The sequence below is a fragment of the Saimiri boliviensis genome, chromosome 2 (assembly GCF_048565385.1).
Source record: "Saimiri boliviensis isolate mSaiBol1 chromosome 2, mSaiBol1.pri, whole genome shotgun sequence".
NCBI classification, from domain to species: domain Eukaryota; kingdom Metazoa; phylum Chordata; class Mammalia; order Primates; family Cebidae; genus Saimiri; species Saimiri boliviensis.
Window position 1 is genome coordinate 2,029,045 of NC_133450.1, and position 16,491 is coordinate 2,045,535.

At 36.3% G+C, this 16,491-nt stretch overlaps 1 protein-coding gene across 11 annotated transcripts in view; it reads left to right on the forward strand.

The window, feature by feature from the left end:
* Positions 1-16,491, forward strand: part of SCAPER (S-phase cyclin A associated protein in the ER) — a 535,706-nt gene that overhangs the window by 25,446 nt on the left and 493,769 nt on the right. For 6 of the 11 annotated variants that reach the window (XM_074392618.1, XM_074392622.1, XM_074392621.1 and 3 more), the window contains exons 2-4: positions 728-794; positions 13,055-13,117; positions 14,999-15,116. In XM_074392618.1, coding sequence (XP_074248719.1) covers positions 789-794; positions 13,055-13,117; positions 14,999-15,116 — 187 coding nt within the window. In that variant the 5' untranslated portion in view covers positions 728-788. Of the gene's footprint in view, positions 1-727; positions 795-13,054; positions 13,118-14,998; positions 15,117-16,491 lie in introns of those variants that run through there. The other 5 variants (XM_074392623.1, XM_074392627.1, XM_074392624.1 and 2 more) reach the window with 2 other exon arrangements.

Genomic DNA, 16,491 nt, shown 5'->3' on the forward strand with positions numbered 1-16,491 from the left:
TCCTTCCTTCTTTTCTTCCCTTTCCTTCCTGTTCTAAAGCTTTTTAATAAGCTTTCCCTCTTGCTATGAAGTTTGCTGTGGTCTCTCCTCTGCTTTGAATTCTTGCTGTGGTATCTGCCTCAGGTGAATTCTTTCTTCTGAGGAGATGAGAGTTGAAGTTGATGCCGACCTGCATAGATTTGGGTACAGGCTGTTCTGTTTAGAGCCTTATGTAATTGTTATTTAAGATATTTTTAATACAATCTGTTTATGAACGTTCTTGAGGAAAGCTACACAGGGTTTTCTACTGTGAGTTGAGACTGATTAGTGAGTCATTTCAGTGAAAGCAGCATTTAAAAACTGAAATAGAATACAGCAGGAAATATTAGAGCACATCTGTTACTTTATGAAATAATTCAGTTAAACATGTGTGAACTGGGTAAGATATAAAACGTGTATATGTTTATGGGTTGTAGTAAGAGAAGTTTGGAATCCCTCTGGGTTAGGATGTCCGTGTAATTAATATTGTTTCTTTTCCATTTTATTTTTATTTTTTGGAGAGCATTGAGGTCTTGTTCAGTATGGAATATTTAAAGCATTATATATTGTACCCCAACAGGCAATATAAAGGAGAAATTTTTGTTGTTGTTTAATGTAAGTGTGGGGATGAGATTTGTATCTTTTTATGAATAATTATGATTTTCTGGTAATATTATAATTAAGTGTATATATATATATTTTATTGTAGGAGTCATCCTCCATGGGTTATGTGATAGATGACCTTCTTGGCATAGAAGACAATTTAAAGAATGATGGTAAGTGGTATCTTAAAGACTAGCCTTCGTTTTTTGGCCTATTTTCTTCCTTTTACATTTCATTTATTATCTTTTTAAATGTAATATTTGTTTCATTCAAGATATCCTGTGGAACACACAGTGATAATGTGAGCAGCTATGAATGTGTTATTTAACTTTAGGGCCCAGGAATCCTGCTCCTCCACAGGCTTGCCTCTAGCACCTATGGTAACTAGGTTAGGAATACAAGTGGAAATCAGCTTTTAAAATGTCTTAATATTGAATAGTTACAAATCAATGGATGCCAACAGCCTGACCTGTCCTCCTACCCAGGGTCCAGCTGGCTCTTAAAGGAACCTACTCTCCCTGGACCAGGTAGGGTAGAAGTTGGGTTGGGGTAGGTCTGGAATCTGGTATGAGGACTGATGGGAAATTCCTTAGAGAGCCAGGGAAAACAGGTTTCTGTCCCCCACAATTTACTTTTCTAACTCAAGATTTTTCAGGCAATACCAAATATCTTCTTAAACTACTCAGATTGAGGAGGAGGAAGGAATGCAGGTATACAGGGAGCCCAGTCTGCCTGGATACTTCCTTTGGGATAGTTGGGGTAACCAACCTTAATCAAAGGCGGGTATATTTGCTCTGTTTTTTTTTTTTTCCAGTACAGAGGCTGATTTGCCTTCTTCCTTCTCCTCTTATTGTCTGGCCTGGGGGGACCAAATTTAGCTTGTGAGTCCCTCTCTTAATTTGTGTTCACTCAATTAGTTACTGATTACTTTTGGATTTTGATGTTTTTGATAGGTGCAGTTTCTAGAGTGTGGGGCTCAGGGCAGAGCCCCTTCTTCTGGTTGAAAGAGCTGGAGAGCATCTATCTGTGTGCTCTTATCTCATCCTTCCCTGCTTCATACTCTTCCTCAGTTCTCAGGTTTTGATTTTTCATTCTGTCATTCAGAGTCATTTTCTTCTTGTCTGCTATATCCTGAGAATTTTCTACAGTGAGGAGAGGGTCTTTTGCTCATAAACTATGCTGTTGTTTGCCAGAAGATTTCCTTTTTTAAAAAAATCTGCCCTAATTTTGAAAGACGATCTTACAGAGGATGGAAGTCTAGGTTGACAGATTTTTTTCTCTTAATATCTTTTTTTTTCTTCTTGAGACAGAGGTTGAGAGACAGTGTCACTCAGGCTGGAGTGCAGTGGCACAGTCATAGCTCACTGCAGCCTTGACCACCTGGGCTCAAGCAATCCTGCCTCAGTAGCTTGGGACTATAGGTGCATGCCACTATGCTTGGCTAATCTTTAATTTTTTATTTTTTTATAGTAATATACCCTTGCTTTGTTGCCCAGGCTGGTCTTGAATGCCTGACCTCAAGCAATTCTCTTGTCTTGGCCTTCCACAATGCTGGTATTACAGGCATGAGCCACTATTTCTTCTCGTTCTCTCTCTCTCTCTTTTTTTAGATTTTAAAATTAAATTTAAATTAATTTTTTTTATTATGACTTTTACAATCTGAACCATTTTTAAGTGTACAGTTCAGTGGTATTAAGTGTATTCATATTGTTATGAATGAGCCTCAGCGATTGACCAGATACAATTTTATTTATAATGTTCTTTTGTTACCTTTTTGGTGTTTGGAGGTTTCTAGGATCTGTAGTGATATTTCTATTCAATTCCTGATACTATTTTTGCCTCGTCGTCTTTTTACTTGATTCCTTTTGACAAGGAGTGTACATTTCATTAGTGTTTTAAAATAATTCACATTTGGTTTTATTGATTTTTCTGTATCTCATGTTAGTCTTGTATTATATTGATTTTTTGCTGTTATTTCCTTTCTTTCTTGGGACTTAACATGCTGCTCTTTGACTAACTTCTTGAATAGAGACTTAGATAATTTATTTTTAGTCTTTTTTTTTTCTTACATGTCCTTTAAAGCTATGAAGTTTCCTTTAAGCAGCATCTTGTATTAGCCTGCCATCATTTTATTACCATTCATCTAAAAATACAATTTCCATTGTGATTTTTTCCCTTGATCCTTGAGTTACTCAGAAATGTATTGCCTGGTGTAGTGCTGTAGCTCACACCTGTAATCCCAGCACTTTGGGAGGCTCAGGTGGGTGGATCACTTGATGCTCGGAGTTCAAGACCAGCCTGGCCGACATGGTGAAAACTGTCCCTACTAAAAATACAATAAATTAGCCAGGCATGGTGGTGGGCGCCTGTAATCCCAGTTACTCAGGAGGCTGAAGCAAGAGAATCGCTGGAACCCAGGAAGCAGAGACTGCAGTGAGTCAAGATCACACTACTGTACTCTAGCCTCGGCAACAGAATGAGACTCCATCTCAAAAAATAAAATAAAATAAAATAAAATAAAATAAAATAAATGTATTGTTTAACTTGCAAACACATGGGGATTATTCAGGTTATATCTCTTTGTACTTTCTGTACTTTGAAATTTAGTGAGACCTGAGTTATGACTAATGATATTGACAGTTTGGAAAACATACACCTGGAAAAAAAATATTTTTGCCATTGTTGAGTGCTGGGTTCTGGATATGTCAGATTGATCAACCTCGTTAATTATGTTGTTCAGGTCTTCTATATGGTTACTTAGCTTTTTTGTCTACTTGTTCCGCCAGCTTCTAAAAGAGTGTGTTAAAATCTTCCAAAATAATTGTGCTTTTTCTATTTCAATTTTGCTTGTACATTATTAGATATGTGCACGTTTGACGTTGTTATGTTTTCTTGGTTGATAAACCTTTTTCTAAAAGTATCATTATTTCTATATACTCTAGCAGTATATCTTTTCTATTTCTTCCTATAAGCCGGTTATTTATATATTATTATTATTATTTTTAGTGAGCACCCTGGAGATTATAGCATTTCTCTTTTCTCTCCCTCTCTCCCCTTCTCTCCTCCTCCTCCTCCCGCTTCTCTCCTTCCCTCCCCCTTTCTCCCCCTCCCTCCCCCCTTTTCCCTCCCTCCTCCTCCCCTTTCTCTCCCTCCCTCTTGTCTTCCTCCTTCTTCTCCCCTCCCCCTCCCCCCTCCCTCTCCCTCTGTTGCCCAGCCTAAGAGTGCAGTGGAGTCATCATAGCTCACTGCAGCTTTGAAATCCTGGTCTCAGGTGATCCTCTCACCTCAGCCTCCTGAGTAGCTGGGACTACGGGTGCCACTATGCCTGGCTTAAAATTTTTTTTTTTTTGTAGAGACAATTGCCTAGGCTGATCTTGACGTAAGCCTTAAGTCCCACCTTAGTCTCCTAGAGTGTTGGGATTACAAATGTGAACTACTGTGCCTGGCCCAGCATTTCTTACTGACTTACTAGAGTCTATTATAAATTGTTACTTTTATTACTTCATGGAGAATGTAAAGGCCTTATCACACTTGAATTCTGTTTACTCCCCTTCTACCTTTTGTAAATTGTCATATACTTTGTTTTTCGTGGCTTTAAAATTTCATAAGATTTTAGTACTTTCGTATAGTTTGTTTTCATACTCTTATTCATATTTTTACCCTTTTTTGGTGTCTTCATTTGCATGCCAACCTAGATTATTATAGTGTATTAACATAGTATGATAGTATAATATAGTATATATAGTATATAATATAGTATAATAGTAGAATGTAGGTTCACATGCAAATCTAGATTATTATACTATATTACACTAGATTAGAATACTTGTGTGTGTGTGTGTGTGTGTTTAATAAGCATATTTTATTTAAATAAATCCTCCAGTAGGAAATGGAGAATTGACTGCCTTTACCTAGAAGCCTTTTTACACTAGAAAACAATAATTTTCTTTCAGTACTTTAAAGGTGCTCCACTGTTTACTGACATTTATCATGTCTGTTTGTTGGAAAATCAGCTGAGGTTTATTGTCACTCCTTTGAAGGTAATGAGCTCTTATCCTCTCTGTACACTATTAAGATTTTCTTTGTTTCAGGTTTTCATCAGTTTTTCTGTGATATATTTATATTTGGTTTTCTTTGTATTTATCCTACTTGGGGGTTTGTAGAGCCTCTGGGAGAATTTGACTAATACATTTTGTCAGTTTTAAAGGCATTCCCTTTCAAATTTTTTTCTGTTCCAATTTCTCTTGTACCATGTAAGTTTTTTTCACTATGACTCATATATTTATTTTCTGTTCTGTATTCTTTTTTCCTCTGTGCTTTTATGTAGATATTTCCTACTGTCATATTTTCCAGTTCACTTACCCTTTCTTCTGCTGTATCTAGTTTGTGGTTAAACACATTTATTGAGCTCATAACCTCAGTAATATTTTATTTCTCTTCTAGAACATTCATGTGAATTTCATTTTTTGTTTTTCCTAGTTTATTTTTAATATTCAAAATATGTATTTTTAATGGAAAGGTATCTCGTTTAGCTTTTAAGAATCTGTGTAATATTTTGCTTATAAAAATGCAAATTGTGCTGGGTGCGGTGGCTCACACCTGTAATCCCAGCACTTTGGGAGGCCAAGGTAAATGGATCACTTGAGGTCAGGTCAGGAGTTTGAGACCAGCTTGGCCACATGGTAAAACCCCATCTCTACTAAAAATATAAACATTAGCTGGATGTGGTGGTGTGCACCTGTAGTCCCAGCTGCTTGGGAGGCCGAGGGAGGAGAATTGCTTGAAGCTGGGAGGCAGAGGCTTCAGTGAGTCAGGATAGTGCCACTACACTCCAGCTTGGGTGACAGAGCGAGACTCCATCTCAAAAACAAAAAATGCAAATTGTAACACATAAAGCCAGCAGCTCCTTAGATTTGGTAATTAGTCACCAATCCCCATTCATATCCCCTCTTGCCCTCATTCCCCAGGTGACTGTGTTTTTTTAAAAATTATTTTCATTTTTTATTAGTTTTTTGATGGATATTTTCACATATTTCTGCATGGCAGTTATTTACTTTTTTCACTTTGAAGGTATTATTTTATTGACTTGCATTTATTTCTTCCAGAAAGTCACTTGTAAGTTTTATTCTTATTAATTTGAGGTTACTTGTAACTACTTCTAAGGTCTTTTTTTTTTTTTTTTTTTTGGTTGTTAGTACTTTTTACCTTAATATGCCTATAGTTTGTCTTTTTATTTTACCTTCCTATTTAAAAAATTCACAATTTTATTCATAATGCCTATTGATTTGTGGTATAACCTGTTTTTGTTAATTTTGGAAAGTTCCCAGCCTTTATGTGCTCTAATCCTATTTTCTGTTTCTCTTTTCTTTAGATTTCAGTTTTTGCTTCTATGTTTGACCTTTTTAAAAAATTTCTTTGTTTCTTTTACTCTTTTCTATTTTTTTCTGTTTTCATTCTCGATATTTTAGTCTAATTCACTAATTTCTTATTAAATCCATTCATTGAGTTATTAATTTCAGTTTTTTTATTTTTCAGTTTTACAGTTTCTACTTGATTCTTTTAAGGAATCTAGTTTTCTGCAGAAAATTTCAATCCTTTTATTTTCAGGTCATATTAATTAGAGTTATTTTAAAATCACTTTCTGATGATGTTGCCTGGCTCATGTGTAGGTATATTCCTATTTTTTATATTTTTTCTTGGTTTTTAGTCTTTGGACTTGTTTTCTAGTATCCCCAGTAATAATTTATGTTATTTTGTTGCCATATAGGAGATGTACATAATTTTGGGGGTACATGTGATAATTGAATACAGTCATATAATTTGTTAAGATTAAATTAGTATACTTGGTTATATCGTCAACCTGAATATGTCTTTTTATACTAGAAACATTCAAATTATTCTCTTCTAGCCATTTTGAAATGTATAGTTAAGTATTAGAACTATAGTCACCCCACTGATCTATCTAACACTAGGTCTTATTTTTTCTCTCCAACCATATATTTGTACCCATGAATCAATTCTTTTTATCCCCTTCCACTCCACCGCCACTACCTTTGCTGGCCTTGGGTAACTACCAGTCTACTCTCTGTCTTTATGAGATCCACTTTTCTAGCTCCAACATATGAGGGAGGACTTGTGATAGTTCTCTTTCTGTGTCTGGCTTATTTCACTTAACATAATGACCTCCAGATCCATTTATGTTGTTGCAAATGACAGGATTTCATTCTTTTTCATGGCTGAATGATACTCAGTTTTGTATATCTAATACATTTTCTTTATTCATTTGTTGATGGACACTTAGGTTGATTCCATATATGTGAATAGTGATGCAATAAACATGGAGGTACAGATATCTTTTTGATATATTAGTTTCCTTTATTTTGGATATATACCCAGTAGTGGAATTACTAGATCATATGTTAATTTTATTTTTAGTTTTTTTGAGGAACTTTGTACTGTTCTCTGTAATGGCGTACTAATTTTCATTCCCACCAATAGTGTACTAGGGTGCCCCTTTTTCCACATCCTTGGTAGCATATTATTGCCTGTCTTTTGATAAAAACCATTTTAACTGGGTGAGATGATAGTTCATTGTTGTTTTGATTTGCATTTCTGTGGTGATTAGCAATGTCTTTTTTCATATATCTGTTGGCCATTTTGTATATCTTCCTTTGAGAAATGTCTGTGTAGATCTTTTGCTCATCTTTAATTCGGATTATTTGTTTTTTGCTAGTGAGTTGTTGGAGCTCCTCGTATATTCTCGTTATTAATCTCTTATTTGATGGGTAGTTTTCAAGTATTTTCTCTTTGTCGATTGTCTCTTTGTTGATTGTTTCCTTTTCTGTGCAGAAATCTTTTAGTTATAATAAGTACAGTCCCGTTTGTGTGTTTTTGTTCTTGTTGCCTTTGCTTTTGAGATCTTACACAATTTTTTTTTTTACCAAAACCTGGAGCATTTCTCTTAAGTTTTCTTTTAGTAGTTTCATAGTTTCAGATCTCACACTGAAGTTTTTAATCCATTTTGATTTGATTTTTGTGTATGGTGAGAGAGAAGAATCTAGTTTTATTCTTCTGCGTAAAGTTATCCAGTTTTCCCAGCACCATTTATTGAATAGGGTGTTCTTTCTCTGGTGTATGTTCCTGTCAACTTTGTCAAAGATTAGTTGGCTGTAATTGCATGAATTTATTTCTGGGTCTGTATTCTGTTCCATTGGTCTGTGTGTTTGTTTTTATGCCAGTACCATGCTGATTTTGTTACTACAGTTAGATACTGTGATGTCTCCAGCTTTATTCTTTTTGCTTAGGTTTGTTTTGGCTATTTGGTTGGAGTATTTTGTCGTACCATGTAAATTTTAGGATTTTTCTATTTCTGTAAAGAATGTCATTGGTATTTTGATAATGGATTACATTGAATCTGTAAATGGCTTTGGGTAGTATTGTTGTTTTTATAGTATTCTTCCATTTAATGAGCATGAAATATCTTTCCATTTTTTTATATCCTCCTCATTCTCTTTTGTCAGTGTATTGCAATTTTCCTTGTCTAGATCTTTCACTTGTTTGGTTAAATTGATTCCAAGATACTTTATATTCTTTGTAGCTATTGTAAATGGGATTGCTTTCTTGATTTTTCTTTTTTGGCTTGTTCACTCTTGGTTTCTCCATGTTGATTTTGTATCCTGTACCTTTACTGAATTTGTTAATCAGTTCTAACAGATTTTGGTGGAGTCTTTAGATTTTCTGTGTTTTTTTTTTTTTTCTTTTTTCTTTTTTTTGTGACAAGGTCTCACTCTGTCACCCAGGCTAGAGTGCAGTGGTGCGATTATAGCTCACTGCAGCCTTGAACTCCAAGACTCAAGCGATTCTCCTGCCTCTGCCTCCCAAAGTGCTAGGATTACAGTTGTAAGCCACCACACCTGGCTGTCTTTATCTTTTTCTAAATAAAAGATGTTGTCTGCGAAGGAGGCTAATTGGACTTTTTCCTTTCCAATTTGGATGGCTTTTAAGTTTCAATAACCAGGAGGGGGGTACCAACAGATTAGTAGCTTATTTGCTGTTCACTTAATAGTTCATTGTAGGTATTCAGCATGTGACCTTTCACATGTTGATGGGACTGAATTTATTGTTATCTTTTGACTCCATCATTCTTTTTTTTTTATTTTTTGAGACGGAGTTTCGCTCTTGTTACCCAGGCTGGAGTGAAATGGCGCGATCTCGGCTCACCGCAACCTCCGCCTCCCGGGTTCAGGCAATTCTCCTGCCTCAGCCTCCTGAGTAGCTGGGATTACAGGCACGCACCACCAGGCCCAGCTAATTTTTTGTATTTTTAGTAGAGACGGGGTTTCACCATGTTGACCAGGATGGTCTCGATCTCTTGACCTCGTGATCCACCCGCCTCGGCCTCCCAAAGTGCTGGGATTACAGGCTTGAGCCACCGCACTTGGCCGACTCCGTCATTCTTTAGAGAGTCCTGCTAGGTCCTGTTCATCTGGCCAGTAAGTGGAGAATTGAGGGAAAGAGCATAGTCAATGATACAGGAGACTTTAAAAAAAAAATAAACCAGGCCTGGAATTAGCTTATCTAATTTTCCCCTATATTCTAGCCTGCGGAACTTAGTCACATGACCATCTGTCTGCAAGAAAGACTGGAAGGTGTCTAGCTTTGTGACACGGAAGAAAGCAAGTGGTTTTGGTGCATATGGTGGTCTCTGTCATGGAGGCTGATACAGTATTAATAATTTAGGCTTGAGATGATAATAGCTTGGACTCGGGTGGTGGCAGTGGATTTACGTTCTCCAGTTGTATTTAGGAGATTGACTCGATAAGACTTGATATATTATTTAGGGTTTAGGCTAGTGAGCTATAACAGAGACTCCAGAACAGAGTAGCTCATGCAAGATAGAAGTTGTTTCCCCCTTATAATAGTTCAGCCATCGTCAGTTCATCTATGGTTTTACCTTTAGATGGTGTGAAATATTGGTAAAAACTGATAAAGTTATCATAAATGACTGAACCGGAATCCAGCTTATCTTTCTGTACGTTTAGGGACGTCGTACTAGTTACATGGTTTCTCAGGTAAGCTTAGTGTGTGATCTTGTCTTCGTACCACCCAAAGTATTAAGGGGCTTTAGTAGTGGGAATTGAAGAGAAAGGTTCTTCTCTGAATTATTCAGAAAGCTGAAAAAATTGGAAAAAAAATAAGGGAATTTCATTTTATGGGCAAGTGGCGGTATGAATGGATTTTGAAGAACTTGTATCAAGTTTTATGGAGGCAGATACATGGACATTTAGTAAACAGTACTTGTAACTTTTTCAAGATTGTGGGGAAAGTTGTTAAAATGGAAATTATTTAGATTTTTTAAATCTAAGAGAAGTTTCTTTGTCTGAGAGCAAGTCTTAGAAGTACCTAGCCTCTTTGGTGACTATTCTAAACACTTACCTTCTTAGATTATGTACTGTAAGATTTTAACATAAAAACTTTCACTCAGGACTCATATTGATACTTTTAATTGAAACATTAAGTGTTTGAACAGGCCTCTGTAAAATCTCCATACAGCACTAGGTGGCACACCGTGACTTTGGATGAAATACACATGTTTTGTTGAAGACTCCTGTAAGAAAAGAGCCTAGGTTATAAAAAATACTATTTGAAATAGACATCTATTTTATGAAGTATCTCAGAACCATTTATTGCATTTTAAACCCTGATAGGAGATTAAAATGCTTAAAACTATTTTATTTACATTACTACTGACATTTTTACAAGAATTGGATTACTAAAAATCATTAGAATTTATGGATATTTACTGAAAGGAGTCCATTCAGCATACATTACAAAAAGCGTCTGTGCTTTACAATGAAAACTGTTTTTCAATCAGATCTTGTGGTAAGATGAGTAGTTATGTTTTTGCTTATTAAATATTAGAATTAAGAATAAAATCAAAGTCTTCAGCTAGTGGCTTTTTCTTTGAATGTGTGTTTATGTATATATACTAAATACAAAAGAGCCAACCTGGTAAAATTTATAGTAGAGCTGAAATGTTATGGAAGTAAAGAATATTAGATTTGAAGTTTTCTGGTCTAGTGTTAACAGCATTGCTATTTTGTGATTATTCATTTTTTTTTTTAATGTTTTATTTTTTTAGACGGAGTTTCGCTCTTGTTACCCAGGCTGGAGTGTAATGGCGCGATCTCGGCTCACCGCAACCTCCACCTCCTGGGTTCAAGCAATTCTCCTGCCTCAGCCTCCTGAGTAGCTGGGACTACAGGCACGCGCCACCATGCCCAGCTAATTTTTTGTATTTTTATTAGAGACGGGGTTTCACCATGTTGACCAGGATGGTCTTGATCTCTTGACCTCGTGATCCACCCGCCTCGGCCTTCCAAAGTGCTGGGATTACAGGCTTGAGCCACCGCGCCCGGCCTGATTATTCATTTAGTTATTGGAAACTCATTATTTTGTGAAGACTCTTGACTTAGAATATAACATATGGCATAGTGAATTTTATGAACTGATACACACACGCGCACACATGCACACACACTCTTACAGGATGTTCTGTGATGGTGTAAGGGAATTATCTGAAACAGAGCTGAAAACTAGGCTGTCTATTTATATTTGTTCATTTGTCATGGAAGGAATAGTGGTGTTCTTGGTGAAAACAATGATGAGGTAACCTAAATGATAGATGCCAGTGTAAGTTAGATAGAATGGACCAATACTTAATGGGAGATGTGCTTAAGTTAAAGGAGGGGGTTTTATGGTTTTACATTGATTGCAAAGCATGGGAATGTGTGAAAAAGTGACTTTTGCAAATCTAGAGGACACTGAATGGGGTTTGGACAGTGATCACAGACAAATGAGTTTCAGTGAAACTTAATGAGTCAGGTAAGTAGATGACACATGGATATTCAGGCTAAGGTCAGAGGAATGAAGGAATATGGGTACAGATGTTTATGTTAAAGATGTGAAAAGTTCTGGAGAGGAAAATTTGAGTTAGACTCTCATCACAGAGAATTAAGAGTAGAAGAACATAGTCTTTGTTTTCCTAGTAGTTTGGATATTAGTTGCTTAGTTCATTCATTTCTGTAACGAAACCTGATTCCTGTCCCTCTCAGATTTAGCACTTCTTGACTTTCCCTCTTTCCTACCATAACACAAGTTCTCTCTCTACTGGATCATTCCCATCAGCATGAAAGTATGATATACTATCTCTCATCTTTTTTTTGTTTTTGGAGATGGAGTCTTGCTCTGTTGCCAGGCTGGAGTGCAGTGGCACAATCTTGGCTCACTGCAACCTCTACTTCCCAGTTTCAAGCGATTCCCCTGCCTCAGCCTCCTGCGTAGCTGGGACTACAGGCACGCGCCACCGCACCCAGTTAATATTTTGTATTTTAGTAGAGATGGGGTTTCACCATGTTGGCCAGGACCGTCTCTGTCGCCTGACCTTGTATCACTCATCTTAAAAATCCATTGTTTATTTTTTTGTTCTTTTTTATGGCAAAACTCAAAGTATCTTAATACTCACTATCTCCCTTTTCTCATCATTCTGTTTTGCACCTTTTTCAGTCAGGATTTTGACCCTACTATTCCACTAAATAGGCGATAAGTTACCAATTTATTAGAATTTATTATAAATTATTACTTTGATTGCTTCCTGGACAATGCTATGTCTTATTGCTGTTGCTTTAAAGGTAATGAGTTGATTTTTCCCTCTCCTTTGTACTCAGGATTTTTCTCTTTGTTTCAGGGTATCATCAGTTTTTCTATGATATGCTTAAGTGAGGTTTTCTTTGTATTTATCCTCTTTGGAGTTTGTGGAGCTTTTGGGAGAATTGGGCTTATATCTTTTCCTCAACTTTATTTTATGCTGTCAAAGACATTAATGGGACAATTGGTGAAATTTAAATGATGTAGTTTAAATAATAATTCTGTATCAGTGATAATTTCCTGATTTTGATAGTTGTGGTATAGCTACATAAGAGAGGGTCCTTAAAACATAAAATACATAGTGAATTATTTACTGGCAAGGGAGTATAACTGCAGATTATTCTCAAATGCTTCAGGAAAAAAATGTGTGACGGTATGCTTGGTATTCTTTGTGTTAATTTATAACTTTTAAGTAATTTGAATTTATTTCAGAATAACAAGTAGTGTGTATCTGTTGATCTCACAATTGGCTTATTTGTTTACATATTGACTATGGCTGCTTTACAGAAAATGGCAAAACTGAGTAGTTGTTACAGAGATGTTATGGCCTGCATAGCCTATGATAAAAAAAATGTTTTTTATCTGACCCTTTGTAGAAAATTTTTGTTGACCCTTGCTCTAGAGAATACTACAGTGACTTTTTTTTCTTTCTCTGAAGTCATGCTACTCATTAATTTTCTTCCTTTGAGAATAATGTATTGTTTTTTCTTCACCTATTTCCCGAAAGGATAAAAATCAACCAGTAGGTGGGGAGAATCCAAAATGGAAGGCAAATAGTAACATCTCCCAGGTAAAGATGAGAACTAATTACATGATTTTGGCAAACAGTACTTTGGCTATTGTAAGGCTAAAGATAAGAACTGTATATAAATGCTGTAGCGTAGTTAATAAATGTGTTTCTCTTAGGAGTATGGGTTAGCAATTCTGAAATTGAACAGATAGTAGATTGTAGATAATGAAAGCTGGGGTTCTTGTATTAGAGAAAGAAGTTTCAAACAAGCAAAGAGAAGGGCTGAAATGAACCCTGTGACATAGGATTGAAATCAATCAGTATAAACTCATGATTTTTAATATCTGTATACAAATAGATCCAGATGTGTGTATTGTGGGTTAGGGTGCATTCATGTAAGTTCCTATTATCTTTCTGTGAGTTGACTAGATGGTTTTTGTGATGTGATGTTGCAGGGGTACTGGCATGGTAGCAGTTTTTCAGGGGCTCAGCTGGACTGGAATGCCCCAAATGGCTCACTCACACAGTGGGCAGAGGATTCTGGGAGTTCAGCTAGGCCCGGTCAACCAGAATGCTGCCCATGTGTGGTCTCTCTCCTTGTGGCTTGGACTTCTCTTAGCATGACAGCTGGATTTTAAGAGTGACTACCCCAAGAAAGAGCATTCTAAGAGACTCAGGTGGAGGCTACAAAGCTGCTGATGACCTAGTCTCAGAAGTTATGCAGTGTCCTTTCTGCCTCATTTTATTGGTCAGAGAGCAAGCCACAGAGACATATTCCAAGGGAGTGGATTACACTAGAGCATGAACATCAGCAGATGTGGTTTACGGGGGTCGAGGGGGACATCTTTGGAGACTACCTACCATGCTTGTTAATTCATAGATTATTTTTTACTCTTACATGTTTGCTTCATTTAGTTGGGTTGTTAGCTCTTTGAGGACAAGCACAATACTTTGTATTTCTTTATATTCTCCTCAGTCTCTTATTTGATGCTTTTCACATAGTAATTGCCTCGTTAAATGTATTGTGCCTTAGGATTCCAGGAATGCTAAAAGTCTAGGCTGGCAAGAACTCTAAGAGGGCATGGAGGCACCTGCTAATTGGACTGGGATTTTGGGCTGGCGCAGTGGGAACTTATTTCACAAAGAGGCAGGTTGCCCACACAGATTTAAGGTTTGGATAAGGAAGCTGTATCCTCATGTTTGTATGGGTGTTTTATGATCTCTTTCTTCTCATAGATAATTGGCTTATAAAAACAGATTATTCTGATATTCATTAGTGTGGAAGCAATTTCCTTTATTTTACTGGACCTGGCTCCTAGCTGGCACAGGGTCTTGGTAGGGCTGAACCTGTAGGCTAGTGTTTTTAGGCCAGGCGGGGTTGGAGCAAGCAGGAAATTACACGTGTGTATAGTAGTTTGAGTTTTAAAAATTGCAATTTAAATCTGTCTTTTAACAGCAGTTATTATTTGAATCCTAGTAACTTGGAGATAAAATTATATAGCTAACAACTAAATGTTGATTCACTTTAGCAAGATCTCTAGAGAACAAAAAAAGGATTTTCTGAAATATTTTATGCTGAAGAATCTTTTTGGGGAAATACATAGCATGTTTGTAAAAACTGGTCTCTTTTACGCTTGGACCTGTTGATAAATACGGGATGGTGCTGATCTAGTCCGCAGCAGTGTGTGCTCTTCAGGCCACTTTTTCAAACCTTAGATTATATTTGTCATTGAAGTAACTTATTTTTTAGAGTTGTAGAACTCAGTGTTTTTAGACCTAAAAAAGACATGTGACTGTTTTCTCTGCTTAACTACCTACCAAATCCTAAATTAGTTTTAAGTGTTTTCTTTCTGAGAAAAATGTGAGAAATAATGACTTTGTTAAATATATATTTTGACTAATATCTAATAATCTGATAAGTACCGTCTTTTCTATATATAGGCTTCATTCCAGCGCTCCAATAGTCATGACAAAGTAAGGAGAATAGTTGCAGAGGAGGGTCGTACAGCAAGAAACCTAATAGCTTGGAGTGTTCCACTGGAAAGCAAAGATGATGATGGTATGTATTTAAGAAATTAGTTTCATTTTTGTTGTAAATAAGAAGGATGTACTTAGTCCTAAATAGATAGACCGAAAACTGTTTGCAATTAGACCTCTTGGGCTGATTAGTATATGTTAAGTAAGAAATAATTTTTTATTGCTTTTATACACACATGGCTTTATAAAAGCCTTATTGTTAGTTTTACTTTTTCAGATAGTAATGAAATGTGAAATTGGGTTTTTTGTGTTATTATGACTGACAGATTAGGGCTTTTTAAAGTGATAAGAGATGTAGTGATATGGTTAGACTTTGTCTCCCCCACCCAAATCTCACCTTGAATTATAATCCCCATAATCCCTACGTGTCAAGGGAGAGATCAGGTGGAGGTAGTTGGATCATGGGGGTGGTTTCTCCCATGCTGTTCTCATGATAGTGAGTGAGTTCTCATGAGAGCCGATGGTTTTATCAGGGACTCTTTCCCCTTCACTTGACGCTTCTCCTTTCTGCTGCCTTGTAAAGAAGGCGCCTTGCTTGCCCTTCCCCCTCCACCATGGTTGCAAGTTTCCTGAGGTCTCCTCGGCCATGCTGAACTATGAACTCTTTCCTTTATGAATCACCCAGTCTCAGGCAGTTCTTTATAAGCAGTATGGAAATGGACTAATACATTTAGGTTTTTTCTTTTATTAAATTTTTCTAAAAATAAAGAGGTTTTTTAAAAAATCATCATATTTACCATAATTAGGTGCCTTTTAATGAAATATTTTAAAAAAATAGAAGATTTTTTTTTTTTAGTTCTTATTATTATTTGAACTAGAAAAAAAAAAAAATCTTCTCCCCCCTCCCTTTAATGGCTAGAGGCAGTTTCTGGGGATATTGCAGATTGGTTAGCGATACAGAGGACAGGAGGCCTCACTCACTTTGAAATTTGTTACAGGTGACCTCACTTTGAAATTTTCTGAGGGCTTGTAGAATATTGTTCACAGTTGGGTTTGTCTGTTGTCTTTTTATGACTAGATTCAGGTATGTGTTTTTGTAGGAATTCTGTAGAAATGATGTGTCCTTTTCAGTTATCAGAGGAGGTTCATGATGACTGTCTCGTTACTAGTTAAGCTTAATCAGTTGCTTAAAGTGGTATCTGCCAAATTTCTCTACTGTAAAGTAATTTTTTCCTATGTAACTGATGAATAATTTTTGGTGAGATAGTTTGAAATTATGAAAATATCCTGTTTTTTTGTTGAAACAGTATACTCACTGCTTTTAGCTTCTATTGATAATCCTTGGTTATGTTATTCCTCTGGTGGTTGCAAAGTGGTGATTTGTTAACTCCATCATTCCTTCTGCATTTGTTAGCCTTCTAATGTGAGGAAGAGCTTTACTATCTTCTCTTTATTTT